At 35.7% G+C, this 18,546-nt stretch overlaps 2 protein-coding genes across 2 annotated transcripts in view; one reads left to right on the plus strand and one right to left on the minus strand.

The window, feature by feature from the left end:
* The window catches only part of LOC108998692 (sm-like protein LSM7), a 23,913-nt gene extending 13,413 nt beyond the window's left edge, over positions 1–10,500 (minus strand). Inside the window, exons 1-3 of the mRNA XM_035685338.1 lie at positions 10,496–10,500; positions 8,993–8,999; positions 8,227–8,233 (exon numbers count right to left, since the gene is read on the minus strand). The gene's annotated coding sequence lies outside the window, so the exon portion shown is untranslated. The remainder of the gene's footprint in view (positions 1–8,226; positions 8,234–8,992; positions 9,000–10,495) is intronic.
* A 1,544-nt stretch (positions 10,501–12,044) lies between these two features.
* Positions 12,045–18,101, plus strand: LOC108998720 (pre-mRNA-splicing factor CWC22 homolog). The gene is made up of 8 exons (XM_035685339.1): positions 12,045–12,284; positions 12,576–13,908; positions 14,024–14,213; positions 14,828–14,931; positions 15,033–15,135; positions 15,227–15,525; positions 16,550–16,855; positions 17,541–18,101. Exons 2-8 carry the CDS (start codon positions 12,634–12,636, stop codon positions 17,895–17,897), a joined length of 2,634 nt encoding a protein of 877 aa, XP_035541232.1. The 5' UTR covers positions 12,045–12,284; positions 12,576–12,633; the 3' UTR covers positions 17,898–18,101.
* The last annotated feature ends 445 nt before the right edge of the window (positions 18,102–18,546 follow it).

The raw sequence follows: 18,546 nt of genomic DNA on the forward strand, positions 1-18,546 counted from the left end.
CTATTATATAGTTATACTAAATTAAAATCATTATAGCAAATACTAATATATAGTTATTCTAATCACTACAACTAATTCTAAATTCTTATACTAATATAGTTATACTAAATGACTATAACTATAACTATATATATTATATAGTATTAATATCACCATTAGTATAATATATAGTATTAATAATAACTAATAGTCTAATACTAATATAACTATTAGTATAACTAAATCCCTATATAATAATATATATCATATATTTTTTTTATGAATCTTCATATATATATATATATATAATATAAAATAAATTCATATTAATTAGTATATAATGTATATTAGTATATTACTATAGTAACTATTCATTATAAAAATTAAAAAAAAAAAAAAAAAACTTATTCATTACAGCAAAAACGGCGCCGTTGGATACTGGGAGGGTATTGAATTTAGAATTAGGTCTGCAGTCCCTCTCTCTCGCGCAAGTCACCCTCTCTCTCGCGCAGGCTCGCAGCGCCGCAGCCCTCTCGGCTCTCTCGCGCAGCGCCGCAGCCGGCGCATCTCTGTCGCACAACTCCTCCCTCTCGCAAAACTCCTCCCTCTCGCGAAGCCCGTCCCTCGCGCAGCCCTCTCGTAGAACCCCTCTCTCGCGCAACCCCTCTCTCGCAGAACCCCTCTCTCGCGCAACCCATCTCTCGCACAGGCGCAACCCCTCTCTCGCACAGCTTCTCCCTCGCACGGCCCGAATCGCAGAGCCCCTCTCTCGCCGTCTCGCGCAACCCTCCTCTCACGGAGTCACGCAGGCCGCAGTTCCTCTTGGTAACCGATTACCCAAATCCATCTCTGTTCTTTAATCAAATTTTTGAGGTTGATAATGTTGATTTTTGTTGGTTCTATAATGGAAAGCTAAAGAGGTTGCAGTGATTCTGATTTTGATGTGTTTAATTTCATTCTATAAATGATAGTTTTATTTGTATTAGGCAAACAACATCTTGGCTGTTTTAGTGATTATAACCGATTATATGTGATATATTTGGCTGTTTTAGTGATTATATGTAACCGATTATATGTAATTTTTGATGTTATTTTCTCAAATATATTTGGCTGTTTTAGTGATTGTAACCGATTATATGTGATATATTTGGCTGTTTTAGTGATTATATGTAACCGATTATATGTAATTTTTGATGTTGTTTTCTCAAATATATTTGGCTGTTTTAGTGATTGTAACCGATTATATGTGATATATTTGGCTGTTTTAGTGATTATATGTAACCGATTATAAGTAATTTTTGATGTTGTTTTCTCAAATATATTTGGCTGTTTTAGTGATTGTAAAACATCCACAAGTTGAGTTAATGAGTTTGTATTATGCTTTTGGGGCTGTGTTTGGCTGTTTTAGTGATTGTCTTAACCGTATTATTTTGTTTGTTTGTTGTGTGTTAGTTCTGATACTAATCTCTTATACTTTAACATCTTAATGTAGAATTAATCACTGGTATGGCCAACTTACTTCGTGAAGATGATTGACAATTTGACATATCGAGTCTTTGAGGTTTGAGCTACTATCCAAAATACTAAATGCTTCATGCTAAATTCTGTTTACTTTTCAAAGACAACTATGCTATCTACTTCTACTTTATTTATACCATTGGTCCATATATATTTAAGTTTCCGAGACCTTACTTCTACTTTGTTTATTTTTCATATGATATTAAAGTTGGGTTGTTTTTCTTACTAATATTTTCATTTTTTTTTTCAGGCACAACTTGAAAGTTGGAAGTTGGAACATTTGGAAATTTGTAACATTTAATATATTTTGGTTCATTTGTTGGGCATTTATAATATTGTAATTTATTTTATTTTGGTGCATTTGAAAGTTTGTAATTAAATATTTAAATGTTGTTGGAACATTTATTTTGGTTGGCTCTTAGAACATTTTGGATTTCTTTTTTGTTAGATATGTGATGGATGATGGATGGTAGGTGTGATATGTGGATGTTTATTGAAGTGATTAGTATTTAGTTGGATGTGGATATGAGGATATGGATGATGGATGATGTGGATATCAGTAAGTTTGGCCCTTTGAAATAGGTGTGATATGCAGGTTTTTGTTTGCATGTTCTTTTAGTATAATGATAACATTAGATTGATATTGCATGCATGTCCAGGTTTTCTATTTAGTTTAGATTGTAATATTGAGAAAGTTGAAATTTGAAAGCTCACAAAAATTTTTTTTTTTTAAAAGTGGGTCAAATATGAAGTTAAAAAAGACAAAAAAATAAAATAAAAAAATCCGACTCCGCTCCGACAAGTCGGAGTCGGAGTCGGAGCGGATTATGTACATCGCGGAGTCGGAGTCGGAGGTCGGATTCGACCTCCGACAAAGTCGTAGTCGGAGTCGGAGGTTGGGCCCTCCGACTCCGAATCAATCGGTGCTCAGCCCTAAAAAGAAGGGGTGGTCCATAAAATCGAGTCTAGCGTTAGCTAATGGCTCTGATACTATTTAAAAAAATATATATATAAAAAGTAGAAGGGAGATGGAAAGAGAGAGAATGAGGGAGAATGAGAGAAACCTTTAAAGGCTACATATTTACTATAATGAAGTGTCTGAATACATAACGTATATCCCTATTTATAGGAGAATGGGACTAGAAAAATAAAATAAGTACAATCAATCAATGATACTAATTAATATTGATTAATTTACAAAATAAGTTAAATATAGTAGAGAATAAGTCATATTACCATACACACTAGAATATTAAGAATATATTAAATATAGTAATATTCTATGTAACATCTTGTATTTTAGTGTATTTTTAATTGAATGATTTTTTTATTAATTTAAAATTTTATTCTCTTGTTTTAATTTTTCGGATTTATTTTAGTGGGTTTATTTTTATGATTCTTAATTTGTGAAAATTAATTTAATATGTTTCCTTAATATTAATTATTGTTATGCATTTAAATTGCTCTTTATTTTAAATTAGTTTATTGTTGGATTTAATTATTTTATTTTTATTTAATCATTACGTTTAAATTATTTTATTTAACTTGTTGTTTTGAAATCTTTTTTCGTTGGATCATTTTTGTGACCCAAGATGTGAGAATTGGATCTCATTTCTTTCCCTCACTTTTTTCTTTTTCCTCTTTTTCTTTTCTTCTTCTTTTCTTTCCCCCCCATTTTTCTTTCTTCTCTCTCTCTCTTCTCTCCCGCGAGGCCTCCATCATTTCTTTCCATTGTGGTCGTCACCGCCCCTCTCGTTTGCTTCCCCTCCGGCCGGCGACCACCCCCCTCCATTCCTAGCCCCTTTCGTGCCGCCGTGAGCCCCCACGCACAGCTTAAAGCCGTGGCCACCATTTGTTTAAGCGTCGTCGTCGCGCCACCTCTGACCACCATCTTTTCACCACATCTTCATTGACCTCCTAGCAACATAAACCACATAACCCTAAGTCATTCTCTAGTAATCTCGAGTCTTGGTTTGTCCTTTTTCAAAAGTGAGTTTTTGAACCCACGGCCCAGTGCACTTGCACTGTCCTGTTGCTGTGCCTCCACCTCTTGCACCTCCGTGATTATTCGAAAATTATATTATAGCGTTGTAAGTATTTTCTCAAAGAACTTTCGTGATTTAAATGTATTTTTGTACTAACTCATTTTACTGTGAACTGGTTGATTATGCCGGACTGAGTCCGAGGAGTAAGGGGGTCGAATGGATTGGAGGATGGAGTTGTTTGTGTGATTGGATTGTGCTGTCATTTGTTGGTTGTTGGATATTGGTGTCGTGTCTTGTTCATTGCATTTGCACGCATGTTCATGTTTGTAAATGAAAATTGAGTTTTCGTGTAATTGCATTCATGTTCATGTGTTTATTGAAAACTGGGTTTTCATGTGAGAAATGATTTTTGGGTGCCTGTGTATCACAACCCCAAGCCGATATGAGGCATTATCTCGGTGGAGCTCCTCTGGTCACTCGGAAGCAGAATATACTAAGTGACATCCTCTGAGTTGTCACTGGGCGACAACGGGATCGGACAGGATGGTAATGCTCTCTTGCCGACTCCATGACCCCTTTCCTGAAGGCGGTTAGAGGATGCTTGGCCACGAACGCCCTAGGCGCGGAATTGGGCATCGCTCGTTACGAAGTCACACGCACGATCGTTACCCATTGTGTGGCGAAGGGAGCCAGTGGTGCGGATGGTCCCTAGGTAAGATCATGGTGCATACGGTAATTGGTTAATGGGCCATTTTCTGGAAAAATGGCGAGTTCTTGGATAAATGGATTATTGGGCTATTTTCTGGGAAAATAGCGTGTGTTGGATAAAATGATTTTATGTGAACCATTTTTTGGAAAAATGGTGGATTATTATTTTGAGTCATTTTTAGGGAAAATGGCAGGAAATGTTTTTATGGAAATATTTTGGATCAAATGGGATTTTTGGCGTGCGTTGGAAAATATTTATTTTCGAAAAAAATGATATTTTGGACATAATGCATATTTCATCATATGCATGCATATATAATTGTTGGTTGCATTAATGTATTTTTATTCTCAATGGTTCTTTGGATTATACTTACCTGCGATACCGTTTTATGCTAACGCAGATTTTGATGCAGATGAAGTTGAGGGTGAACCGGAGGATTCGGCTCCACCCGATGAGTGATATAGGATCACTCGATTTTGTATTTGGACTTGTATAATATTTTATTTTGGGATAACTGTATAACTTTTTTTTAATCATTTTACTTATGTTAATTTGTATTAAAAATTATGGTACTTAGTTGACTTGCTTAAATTATTCGCTGCGTTGTTTATTATACATTGTTGTATGTACATACATTTGACACTATCGTTGGGATGCGTGACCGTGTTGTCATCATCCGGGCGTCCCGATTCTCGAGTTTCCATACATGGGGGTCTGGGGCGCCACATTCTATAATAATATTCTAATATCCCCCTCAAACTCAAGATGAAATATTTTGAAATCTTGATTTTGGATTTTGCGTGTAGTCTTTATATCCATTGATTGATCCCCAATGAGATGATAAAAATGGTGTTGGAGACATGGCAACTGAACTATCAACTTTGAAATTGTGGCCAGCAACGGAATGTATGTGGTCATGGTCAAGGACCAAAATTAGAAAGCCAAAACCCAATTAAAAAAGAAGAAGGATGATAGCTAATAACGATACTCCAGGTGCATGGATGTGACGACGTATGAGATCGGCCTCTCACAGATCGGACAATCTATAACATCCGAATTTAATTCTGAAATTTGATTTTAGAACAAGTAGCGATGAATGTTTGGAAATCATCGATTGACGACAAGTTTGTTGGAAAAAGGATGTCGAAAAAAACCTAGACACCAAAATGCCGATGAAAATAAGGAAACACTGTAGTGAACATGTAGTTGAGAAGAACACCTTGGAAAGAACCGGGGGGGTGGTCCATAGAATCGAGCCTGGCGTTAGCCAAGGGCTCTGATGCCATGTAGAAAATAAAAATAAAATAAAATATAGAAAAAATAAGGGAGATGGAGAGAGGGAGAATGAGAGAGACCTTTAAGGGCTATATCTTTTATATCATGAAGTGTTTAAATACATAACATATTTTTCTATTTATAGGGAAGTGAGACTAGAGAAATAATAGAAATACAATGAATTAATGATACTAATTGATATTGATTGATTTACACAATAAACCAAATATAGTAGAGAATAAGTCATATTACCATACACACTAGAATATTATGGATATATTAAGTATGGTAATATTCTAACATAAAATAATAAAAAAAAAAACTACAAGTTTAGTGGGCTGATAGGTTAACCAAATTGGGCCCTTTTGGAAAAATAAACCAGCTTAGAACACTGGCATTGAACTAGCCAAATGCCAATGAAATCCAAAATATAGCTAAGTTTTTTATAATTGACTTGCATTGGACTAGCTAAAAACTTTTAAGTTAGATTTTGAGTTACAGTAACTCTAAATGAATTTTTAAAATTGGAGAGTCAATATTCACCCATCAAACTCATATTTTATTCATAAATAATCAACAAGACTTTATTAAATTTTTTTAAAAACATTCATTGGTAAACAAGGCTATATTATGTCTAAAATTTTCAGGGAATTTTTTTTGTAAACAGGGCTATATTATGTTTGGGACTGTTCATCCGGATTCTGGCCTGGGAACCTAGTTATACCTGGACCGGGTTAGCCCGAGTCAAACTTGGATTCAGAGTTCCGGGTTGAACCCGGTGGTTTATATATATATATATCTACTATTATATAAGTGGCTATCAAACTGCCATTAAACATAAATTCTTGTTTTCCGTTAGTTTTCTGTTAAATCAACTTTAAATTACTACTGTAGCTTTGAAAATAGTGATTTTCTGTTCGCACGTTTACAATTTTATCCCTCCATTTTGTTTGTTTACCGTTTTTATCCCTCAGTTTGTTTTGTTTTATTCGTATTTTTACATTTTTGTCCCTCACCCTTATGAACAATAAATTTTCGATCAACCCATCTCATCCCTGACGCAACACCGAAAAAGAATGAATGAGAAAAGACAAAAAAGACCAAAGATAAAGGAAGAAAAGACTAAAGTTGAGGGAAAAGACTAAAGCTAAGAAAAAAAAGATCCATAAAAAGACTTTTTTTTTTCAATTTGTGTGAGTGGGTCAATAGTCAGTGCATCAGTTACGGGGAAGCGATAATTTTGCTCTGTCAGTGATTTTGTGTTTGCTTGTGTAAGTGGATTTTTTTTATTTACTGTTATTTCTCTTCATTTCATTATTTCGGAGTGCAAATTCCTCTCTCTCTCATTCTCGATTCCCTCTCTCCTTTGAGTTCTCTATCAATCTTGAACCTAACGTCCTCTCTTCTCTCTCTCTCTCTCTCCACCTCACGGCCATTGCCGGCGTCAGCAGCCACGGAGCACGGCAGGCCTAGCGACGCCGTGCGTCGCCTCCAACCACTAGATACAACCCCTTCATCCCATAGAGATATGGGTTTCAAATTTCAAACCTCTTAAGTTTTTTTCTCAGCAGCTAAATACGGCGTCAAGATGAGGATTATTAGCATGATTTTATAGTACGTTGTGACTTAATGTGTTTCCATATATTTTAACAAGATGGGATGAAATGGTTTGGATTTCACTTTTGGTGTTTTATTATTTTTGAGGTCAGATCTGGTATGCTTTTGCTGCATATTTAGAACATTTATGCATCGGTTAATATCAATGATCGTGCGTGTTTTTAGTTTGATGTATTGCTTGTCTAATGTGCATGTTTTCATCTTCAGGTTTGTGGTGTTCGATTTGTGTTGATCTACTGCATCTTCAGTTTCGTGGGCGTCTAGATCATCTGACTAGTTTATGAAACAGATTGCAAGCAGGCCTCTTTTTTGGTTCTTAGGCTTCTGCTTCTCATTTTTTTCTTGATTACTTTGTCTTCATAAGCAATACTAAAGAAGAATGAGCTCTTAAAAGTTACAACATGTTTATTTTCTTTTCTTCTGGCAAGAAAAAAAATGTCATTAATTTGGGAGTCTGAAAACTGCATTATTCCACTAACCTCTGCAAAGCAAAATTGTTAGAATAGAGCTTTTGTTGTGGCGAGATTAGATTCTTTTCTTTTTTATTGTCCGTCTATTGTTCTCGACATTGGAAGGATTGTTTTTGTAGGAAGTTTAAATTGTTCTTACTGCACATCCCACACAAATTAATCGTCGCGCGTTACAATACAAGCAAATTTAGAATTGTGGTAAGTTTCTTCACAATTCTAATATGTTGAAATATTATATCTTAACATCGTTTCAGGTTTTCTCTTATTTTAACATTATCTTTCATTTCAGCCCTATTTGACCTTGGTCTTGAAGATTGAGAAATGCTGATCGAAGATCTGGTATTATTTTCATAATGGTATAATAGCCCTCCTAAAGTCCCTTGTCAAGTGTGTGAGTGTGTGGTAGGAGGAGAAACTGCTTGTATCTATAAGATAATGTAGAAGAAATTTGTGAATTTTTTGCATTTATTTGATTCTCAGATTGTATACGCCTTTTGTAAATAATGGACAAACTTTTGATATGGCATGTGAATAATAGATTCAATCTTGCTTTTGTAGGTGACAGAAACAACTTCAATCTGGTAGACAGACGAGCTTAGTCACTACAAACCTACACCTGTTGAAGAAGCCAGGGTCGGTAAGCTATGGAAAGCTAAGAATTGTTACATACCACATGTTCTGTTTCTCTGTAAAGTCGTTTAAACATAGCTTCACTTGTTCATTTTATTGTCTTTGGCTTAAACATTGTTTAGTAGTCTCTTTGGAAATCTGTACGTCATTACTTACACCGTCTCAACAATGCTTAAAGAAGGTTTGTCTTTAATTCGTATTTGTGTGTTTGGTAGCTTTTGGTCTCTTTATACTTTCTTTATGATAGATTTTCTTTCTTACTCTTACTTTTTCCCTCACAACATACTGGAAGGCCTCTTCTGTTAACCAATTAAGTTTGGGTTTTGGATGAGAGGTGATAGAGATAGAAATCCGAATGTAACAACAAAGGTGAGGTGTCTAAAATTATTTATATGGGAAATTAATTTATCCTGCTTGTATGTGATAATATCTTCAACATGTTTACAATTGTTCATCTTCCAAATGATTTCTGATATCTTTCCCTTAATTAAGCTTATATAGTGTATATTATTTACCGTCTGAATGTGGATATAATGTATGGTTCTGTAGGATTATGGTTTGAAAACACACTAGAAACATTCTAGAGAAGACCTGTGTTATTTCCTTTGAACGAGAATATATTAAAAAAGAAAACTGTTGATATGCAATTAATTTCTAAACTATTCTACATATATTAATAAAGAGGTATAGTGGATCTTTTTCACCCTCGTAGAGGATTTTAGGTGATAGCCAACAAATTTTAGTTGTGTAGAAAATGGTTTCTACATGCATTAGTTGGTGTAATTTGTGAGAAAAGAATGATAAAAATTTTGAGGACTGTGAATGGACGATGGAGGAGGAGTTGAATACTTTCTTTCTCAACACTCTCCCCATTTGGACAGCTTCCATAGATTTTAATGGGTTTGGTTTCCATGATACTTGGATTTTTCTTTTGCACTTACAAGGAAAATCTTATTGCTTATCACAAAATTAATGAAGAGGTTAAAGTAAATTGTAATTTTGTGTTTCCTTATTTTGATTATTAATGAACTGGGCAGTTTTTGGAATAGTTGGTAACATAACAAGCAAATTTTGTAAGGGTCAGAATAAAAAGAATCATTGTGCTTTCGCTACTGAAGTACATTATGGCATCAAGTGCTTTTCCTTCTGTTGCTTCAGGTCACAAAGGATGTCTCTCTCGTATCTAGGTGGATGGTTATTGATTTGTATATTCGTGAAGTTGATAGCATCAGATTTGAACTATCTATGAATCGATTCAGTGATAAATTGTCAAATCTTGCACACGAGATTATAGAAGAACATTTTGCATATAAGTTCTCTAAAATTGAGGATATAGTGACTTGTCCTTTCATCTTTATCTATATGTAAAAATTGTGCACTAGATATAATTCAAACTTTGGAAATGTGTCATGTTCTGGGACCTGAGGAACTGTCAAATTTAGTTCCAAATAAGTCAGGCACTAACAATTTTATTTTCATATAAAAATAATTTTTCTTAATTATTCAGTTCAACGACTAAAGATAGTGATGCAATCATTTAAATTTTTTGAAGGATCTGTTAGAAAATAAATTTAAATTAGGATCAAACGTGACTATAGGCACACGATATTATTTCTTGAGTTACAATAGGCACACGATATTATTATCATTCTCTTCAACTTATCATTATGTATTTTACTTTTATATAAAAAAAAACTCATCGTTATGTTTTTTTATTTATTTTTAATACATAGTACATATCTATTTTACAACAATTTGTTTTTCTTTTAACTGGACAAACGTGCCTCGCACGTTGCCCCCACTACTAGTACATATGATATTGATGTAGCATTAGAATGATTTTACAAAATAAAATCAAAATGCATGCGACATACACGATGCAATTCACTACATATTACATTGTTTGAATATTTTCTTTTTATTTAAGTCCCAGATTTACTTCGCAGCCTGCCTATTCAAATCCTCACCTAATTTCTTCTCATTTATCAAAGACTTCGATTGCTTAGAGAAAATTGTCTTGTTATCCTTTGTACGCTTTGCTTGATGTGACTTGACAGCTTCAGAAGTTGTAACAGTTATCGGGAAGGCATTGATTATCTGTGCATGCACTTTGTACCACGCTAAATTCCACTACCCAATGGGAAGGTCATAGTATTATCCCGGACTTAAAGTGCTGCAAAGTCATTGTCTCGTTCCATTAGGGCACTATCCCGTTGAGCAAGCGCCTCATCTCATCGATGGAATGCCTCATCTCAGACAGCCAATGTTTCATTCTTTTATGATATTGTTGCATTCCTTTCATGAATGGCAACATCCCTCTCAGAAATAATAGACATGATCTTCTTATTCATGACTAAAGCATTTGGTTCCTTCAGTTGATGCTGAAGCATTATATTCCACCACAAATTTCATTTCTATCCCATTCAAATTATATATAATTGTTGTATGCTAAAAGAAAAAAAAGTTATCAACAGAAAATTGTGATTTTTGTTGCTTTCATAGTACCAGAGAATGTGATTCTATGTAATAATCCAGTTTATGTCTCCAATTTTCATGTTTCCGACCATCATCCATCGGAGGTCCATATTACTAACAGTGAAGGAAGAAACTAGATTCAAGCAACTTCTCAAACTCCCAGTTGAAAAGAAATTGGCCACAACTACTTTCCCATCTCATAGACACGGTCTGCTATCAAAGAAACCAAAAGTTGAATTCCAAGTCAAAAAGACCAGGGTACTCAAACCCTTACCTGGACTAGGCAGGTATGGGTTTTGGCAACCCGGGTTTCGGCCCAAACCCAGTAACCAGAATTTGGTTTCCTAGGTTTCAGACCGGCCTGGAAAAAATCTGACCCTGATGAACAATCTTAATTATGTTGGATAGTTAGGTTGATATAAAAAATAACTGGGTAACAATAATTTGATTTTAAGATTGTTAGTCCAATGTGGATTAAATTAAGTTTTAAGTAAAAATTAAATTATTAATTAATATATAGAGTGTATTTGCAAAATAAAAAAAATATTATTAAAATATATAATATTATATTATTATTTTGATTTTAAGATTGTTAGTCTAATGTGAATTAATATCTTCAATGGCTTTGGCTTTAGCCAAAACCTCTACTTTTAGTCAAATTTTAGATTTTTCCAATACTCTTAACTTAAGTGGGCTTCTGCGTAGGGGTGACAATATATGACAAGATCCGTGAACTCAACACGAACACGAACACGATACGAAATTAGCTGGTTTGAGTTTGATGTTAACGGGTTCGGGTTGAAACGGATTGACCTGTTAAGACACGATTTAATAACGGGTCAATAAAGGGTTAACCCGCTTAACATAAATCAATCGTTTTGACCCGTTTAGATTTTATTTCAAAATTAAAATTTTATTATTGTTGAGTTGTAATATTGATATTTCTCAGTTTGCTTATGTTTTATTGTTGAAATTGTTGAAATTATAATTTTAGGCCTATACTCATATTTATTATTGTATGGTTTGTAATATTAGTTTTATTATATGTTAAAATTTGAAAAATATTGAGATATATAATTTTTAAAATATTGTTGCTACTAATAAATATAAAATTTAACTTTTATTTGAAATTATGTTAATTAGGTTAAATGAATTATGCATATTAGTTCAACTCATTTACATGAAATGAGTTTAAATGAGTCGTGTTGTATTAATTTATTTTTAATTATTATTAAACGGGTTAAAGACTCAAAACGGATGACATGGCAGAACTCGTTATCTAAATGAGCTGGATTATAATTTAAAAGTTCGACGTATTTAACTTAATGGATCGAAGCCGGGTTAATCTATATGGTCGACTCCTCGTGACTTAACATTCGCTAGCCTGACTCAGTGACTGAGTTGTGCTGCTCTTAAACAGGGCACGACAGCGTTTTGAGGAAATTTTCCGAATTCGTAAAACCTCCGAACTCGGTTATAATCGAGTTCTGATTCAAACGGGAATCAGCGAAACGCGGAAGGGTGTCGCTCAAAATATTTCCCGTGGCCGGAACGCCGCCTCTCTCCCTCCTGTTGGATTTGTGTCAACGTGAACCCGAGTCACCATATTCAATTGATTGCCCTTGGGTATGTAATCTAATCTGATAATTCGCTTTTTTTTTTCTTTTTTTTTTTCATGTTCGTTTTCCTTGATTATTGTCGATGATTTTGATGAGATAATTAGCCAGTATCTATGTTTTTGAGGTTTTTCAACTTGTATACTGGGTTTCACTAGTTTCTTATCCGATTCGGCTGCTGCTTGGTTTATTTTATTTTTGTTTTCGATAAATTTATCTTGGGCTTCAGCTTTAGGGTTTAAGTTCCTAAGAAGCTAATTTAGGTTTGGTAGTTAAATTTGCGATTTAATTTGAATTGCAGACGCGTTGGTTGCAGTATCGTGTGTGCACTGTTGGTGTTGCTTAGATCTTAAATTGATATGGCTAGAAAGTACAGTAGCGAGTCCTCGGATTCTGAGAAAAGAAATAGACGCAAACGCGATGAGAGGCGAGGTGAGCGTCCACATGATGATAAACATAGGGAAAGAGGCAGTGGGAAGGATTTGTTGGATTCTGATAAAAGAAGTAGAAAACGGCATGGGGGACTAGATGAGCGTAGTGGTGATGATAAGGATAGGGAAAGAGTGGATGAGAAGAATATTAGGGATAAAGATGGAAGGTGGCAAAGCAAACATGTAGATAAACATAGGGAAAGAGGCAGTGGCAAGGATTTGTTGGATTCTGATAAAAGAAGTAGAAAATGGCACGGGAGACTAGATGAGCGTAGTGGTGATGATAAGGATAGGGAAAGAGTGGATGAAAAGGATATTAGGGATAAAGATGGAATGTGGCAAAGCAAACATGTAGAGCAAAAGCAATCTCGGCAAAGTTCTGATGAAGAGGGTGAGTGGGTAGATAGAGAAAGGGGCAGGCGTGAAAGAGAGAGAAACCATCCACATGAGGAGGGGCATAGACATCGAGAAACTGGGGAGCTTGATAAGGTGAAAGAATCTTATCAAAGTTCTGATGAATATGACAATCGAGTTGAGAGAGAGAAGCAGGAAAGAGAGAGATCTCGCTGGCATGGGGATGCTCATAAACAGCGGGAAACTGATGATAGTGGTAGAAAAAGGGACTGGCATGCACGTCAAAATTCAGGAGACAATGATGACAGGAAAACACACAGAAAATCAGAGCGACGAAAACATAGTACTGAACAGCAAAAACAGGGTTTCAGTTCCAGGGGGGAAGATGATAGAGACAGTAAGGCCCTGGAAGATGCAAAACCTCATAGACAGCCAAGATTACAAGAAGGAAATTTAAATGGGGATGCATCAACTTTGGGTAAGAGTGGTGGAGTTTATATTCCACCATTTAAGTTGGCTAGAATGATGAAAGAGGTCGAGGATAAAAGCAGTGTTGAGTATCAGCGATTGACATGGGATGCCCTTCGGAAGAGTATAAACGGGCTTGTGAACAAGGTTAATGCCACTAATATAAAGAATATTATTCCTGAGCTCTTCTCAGAGAATCTGATCCGGGGTAGGGGTCTATTCTGCCGGTCATGTATGAAGTCACAGATGTCATCTCCAGGTTTCACAGATGTGTTTGCTGCACTGGTTGCTGTTGTCAACACCAAGTTTCCTGAGGTGGGAGATCTTCTATTGAGAAGGATTATTTTGCAGCTCAAGAGAGCATATAAGCGCAATGACAAGGTGTGTATTTGCTCTTTTCTATAATTTTATTTTGACTTACCGTTGGCTGATTGGAACATTTTTTTTCGATATCATCCTAACTTTTTTTTTATCTATTGCTTTACTTTCCTTACAGCCGCAATTACTAGCTGCTGTTAAATTTATCGCACATCTAGTGAATCAGCAAGTGGCTCATGAGATCATTGCGTTAGAGCTGCTCACAGTGCTGCTTGAGAATCCAACCGATGACAGCGTTGAGGTAGCTGTTGGCTTTGTCACAGAGTGTGGATCAATTTTGCAAGATCTCTCTCCCAAAGGCCTGCACGGTGGGTATGCGGTTGGATTTAGTCCTGTATACTTCTTATACCAGCTTGTTTTGTTCTTAATTATCCCTATATTAGTTCTTAAATTTATTTTCCATTTTCTAGAGTATCCTTTCAATTTGGTTCGAAACTTAAAAATCATTGACATTTGAAAAGAAAACTGACAAACTCTATAACTATTTAAGACAAAAAATTCCTCGGGTTATTTGAACCGTCGTTATGTCAATTATCATCACCGCCCTAACCACCTTGAACACTTAATCCATCAAGGCCATATCCCGGTCATTTGAAGTCTTCTCTTTGAGTGCTCTAAATGCAGTTTTATCTTACTATATTTGTAACAACCAAAAAACAAAACTCAAGCCGCATTTGAGCTTATATCCCAGAAGGATAAGTCAAGGTTACAATTGGAGTCCCTTAGAATCATAATAAAGGTCAAAATCTTTTCCCTCCCGATGTAGATCCCATTCATCTCCCTCGCTCCCATACATGTGGGGTATTACAATATTATGTCAAAGATTGGATCTTAAATCATCTATTTTACAACAGAGATCCTCTCATCTTGTCTAAACCTAAATTAGTTTTAGTTTCTGTTCTCATGGTTTGCAATTTAACAGGAATATTTGAGAGGTTTCGTGGAATTCTTCATGAAGGGGAAATAGATAAACGGGTACAATTTCTTATTGAAGGGCTATTTGCAATAAGAAAAGCAAAGTTTCAGGTTAGTACATTTTATTATCATTTTTTTAATTGAGTTATGCCATGATGTATTTGAGTCAAAAGCCTGAATAAAGATGCTCTCTGTGATGTATTTTTCTGCAGGGGTACCCCGCTGTTCGTCCAGAACTGGACCTTGTAGAGCAGGAAGATCAGTTAACCCATGAGGCGTCTCTCCAAGATGAAATAGATCCAGAGATTACGCTTGGTATGCCTTGTGCTCTCAGTTGTATTTGGCTTCTTGATTGGTCTGCCTATATGTACTATTTTGATTTGTGTTCTTATTCCTCATTGTTCAGATATATTCAAGGCGGATCCTAATTTTATTGAGAATGAGAGACGCTATGAAGAGGTTAGGAAAAATATATTGGGTGAAGAGTCTGAAGATGAAGATGGTTCAGATGCTGGTTCAGATGACGATGAGGATGATGAAGATGAATCTGAGGAAGAGGACGAGGAGCAGATGAAAATAAAGGATGAAACAGAGACAAACCTTGTAAATCTTCGGAGGACAATCTACTTAACCATCATGTCTAGTGTAGATTTTGAGGAGGCTGGTCATAAGCTCCTGAAAATCAAACTAGAGCCAGGTCAAGAGGTAAGTGATGCTAGCTTTTTCTGCTGTATAAACTAAGTTACCTTATTTGGCTAATTGCTTATTTGTGACAGGTTGGACATGAATAAATGAAGAGTGAATATTTGGTTACAGTTGACAAGTTTCTGCAAATTACTTGTAATTGGCTAATAATCACAATTATGTAGAAGAACTACAAGCTAGGTTCAGGTCCCCTTTTCTTCAGCATGAACATCTCCTTCACCACCCATTGCATATCAAATGAATAAATGAACAACAAATGATTAATCAAGTTTTGTAGCATTACATACTCTTTAGCCTTTCAAGATGCTAAATAATATTGCATATCAGGATTAAGAAATCTTTCCTTATTCTTGGCTTCATTGTGTAGCACTAGCCCCTGCTCCGCCCAACCAGTTGGATTTATTAGCAGTTTCATGCACCAACTTGTATGGTGCTTGGAATAATATGGCCTTTGGTGCTTGAGTTGCTGTTAGGGGTGTAGACAAAGCAAGCCGTGCCAAGCTCAAGCCCAGCTTCTTGCTGCTTGGGCTCAACTTATCTCTTGGCTCATTGATACTTACTAGGGCTTGAGCTCTGATTAGGCTTAAATATGAACCTTAGGACTGTTGCTCGAGCTTGGCTTGCATGGTGCTCAGTAGGGTTTACGAGTGGCTCTAGCTTATCAAACCTACACCCAGCAGCATCTTTCACAATATTTGTTAAAGACTTTGGACAAAAATCTGTAAAGCTGCAATTTTCAGTCAAAAAGACAAGTCCAACAGACCTGCATTTATTGCAAGGTCAGAACATGCAAATTAACAATCTCTCGAATTAGAAACAATATATCAACCGTAATAAATTGCCATATATGTTAACCTATAATTGTCTGGTTAATTACAAGAAAGTGATATTTGTGGTATTACCGACATTGTCTTATTCAAATGTGGTAACGGGTGATTTTTTTGCGGTTTTTGTTTTTCTATTATCTTGTACCTGGTAATATATGACTTGCTGACTTACAATTATCTTGATATGGCTAATGCAGATGGAGTTGTGCATTATGCTCTTGGAATGCTGCAGTCAGGAGAGAACTTACCTCCGGTATTATGGTCTTTTGGGCCAGCGATTCTGTATGATCAATAAAGTGCACCAGGAAAACTTTGAGAAGTGCTTTGTCCAGCAATATTCCATGATTCATCGGCTTGAAACAAATAAGCTGCGTAATGTGGGGAAGTTTTTTGCACATCTACTCGGCACAGATGCTCTGCCCTGGCATGTTTTAGCATATATACGCTTAACAGAGGAGGATACTACTTCTTCTTCTCGAATATTTATTAAGATTCTATTCCAGGTAACAAATTAGAAATTTTAAATTTTTGACACGCGTCTGTTTTTTTTTCCTAGGCATCCTTGTTATAATTTGTTGCCATTCTTATTTCCCTTCTGAAGCTTGGAAAGCTAAATTTATTTTAACATGAACTGAGAAATTAACATTGTACATTTGCCTAAATTGAGATTGTTTAAATAATTATCATCATCTTAGAAGAGGATTTCTGTTTTCAACCAGATCTAAATAGTCCTGTCTTCATGTTGCATCAGTTGGTTTGATGACCAATCCATTTGCCACATAGTTGAGTAACAAAAAACTAGGGACATGTAAATTCTATTTGTATGATGATGTATGGAAACTGGGAATAATGTAAAGCTTGCTCTTGTATGGCATATATGGTCTCATGACAGCACAACCATGAGGATTATGAATACAGCAAGTCCATGCAGTGATGGTACTTTGTCATTTTCTTGTGACCTTGTAAAGGGCCTGCGAGCGGATATGTAATTAACCCTTATTTTATTTTGTTCTGTTAGTTGTGCTATATTTTCTGCTGAATTGTAATCCGTTGGGATTTATCTAATCATCCTGGTTGTTACAATACATGTCCCTTTTTGGTTTATGCTGTCCTAGAATCTGATACGTGAAATTACCACCATTTCTTCTGGAAGCTGTTAAATTTATTTTGGCATTGTATCTGGCGCAGGAATTGTCAGAGCATTTGGGCATCCGGTTACTGAATGAACGGCTTACGGATCCTACGATGCTGGACTCCTTTGAATCTATATTCCCAAGGGATAATCCCAAGAACACGCGTTTTTCTATTAACTTCTTCACATCCATTGGGCTTGGTGGCATCACTGAGAATTTACGTGAGTACTTGAAGAATATGCCACGCCTAATCATGCAACAAGAGCAAGCAGTGTCAGAATCTGAATCAGATGACGAATCTGGTAGTTCTGACACAGAGACAGCTAGTTCTGAGAGACAGTCTGATTCATCAGGCTCAGATGAGAGTGAAAGGGATGATAGACGGAGGAAGAGGAGGAGGAGGAGAGAATAAGGGAATGTCAACAAAGACAACACCACAGGAAACATTTGATTACGATGTATTTTTATTGTCATGTGATTCAAGTGCTGCCAATTTTTGTTCATCTTGTATTTTTATTCTCTTTTTCTGTTACTTTTTAGTTAAGCTGAAACGCCAAACTAGAGGTAGAATGTTTTTAATGTTTTTTCGTGGCTTCATTCTGCTATTTAAGATTGAGATGATGATGTGTTTTTTTTTTTTTTTCCTTTTTTGGGTGTGTTCTATATGATGATATTTGTTCATTTGCATCAATCTCTTTGGACTGTTTGGTTAATGCAATAAGCCGGTATCCTGCCTTGTGGTGTGGGGAATCCTACTAGCCCATTGGTCTTACTTTATCAGGTGTTTATTGTTTTGTACAACGGCCAATTTGCAGAGATCTTTGAAATCGTAGGCATTGTTGACATCAAAAGTTTGCTTTCTCAGAAGTGAAGGCAACGTGGGTTTTGTGAGGATTTGTCATCAGCTTAATCCAAGTAGACGATACATGGGTCTATCTATATCTTCTCTTGAAAAGTAAAGTCGATTTCTTTCCTTATCTTTACGATACATTCTCATCCAACTATCAAACCTTATATTTTTTTAATATAAAAAATTAAGATCAACGATTGATTGAGCACAA

The sequence above is a fragment of the Juglans regia genome, chromosome 14 (assembly GCF_001411555.2).
Source record: "Juglans regia cultivar Chandler chromosome 14, Walnut 2.0, whole genome shotgun sequence".
Lineage (NCBI taxonomy): Eukaryota > Viridiplantae > Streptophyta > Magnoliopsida > Fagales > Juglandaceae > Juglans > Juglans regia.

Bases quoted from the DNA above. Each gene is read 5' to 3' on its own strand.
- LOC108998720 (XM_035685339.1), top strand. From the start codon at position 12,634: ATGGCTAGAAAGTACAGTAGCGAGTCCTCGGATTCTGAGAAAAGAAAT. The intron at 14,932-15,032 runs GTTAGTACATTT...ATTTTTCTGCAG, and splicing joins TAAGAAAAGCAAAGTTTCAG to GGGTACCCCGCTGTTCGTCC. The intron at 15,136-15,226 runs GTATGCCTTGTG...CTCATTGTTCAG, and splicing joins AGATCCAGAGATTACGCTTG to ATATATTCAAGGCGGATCCT.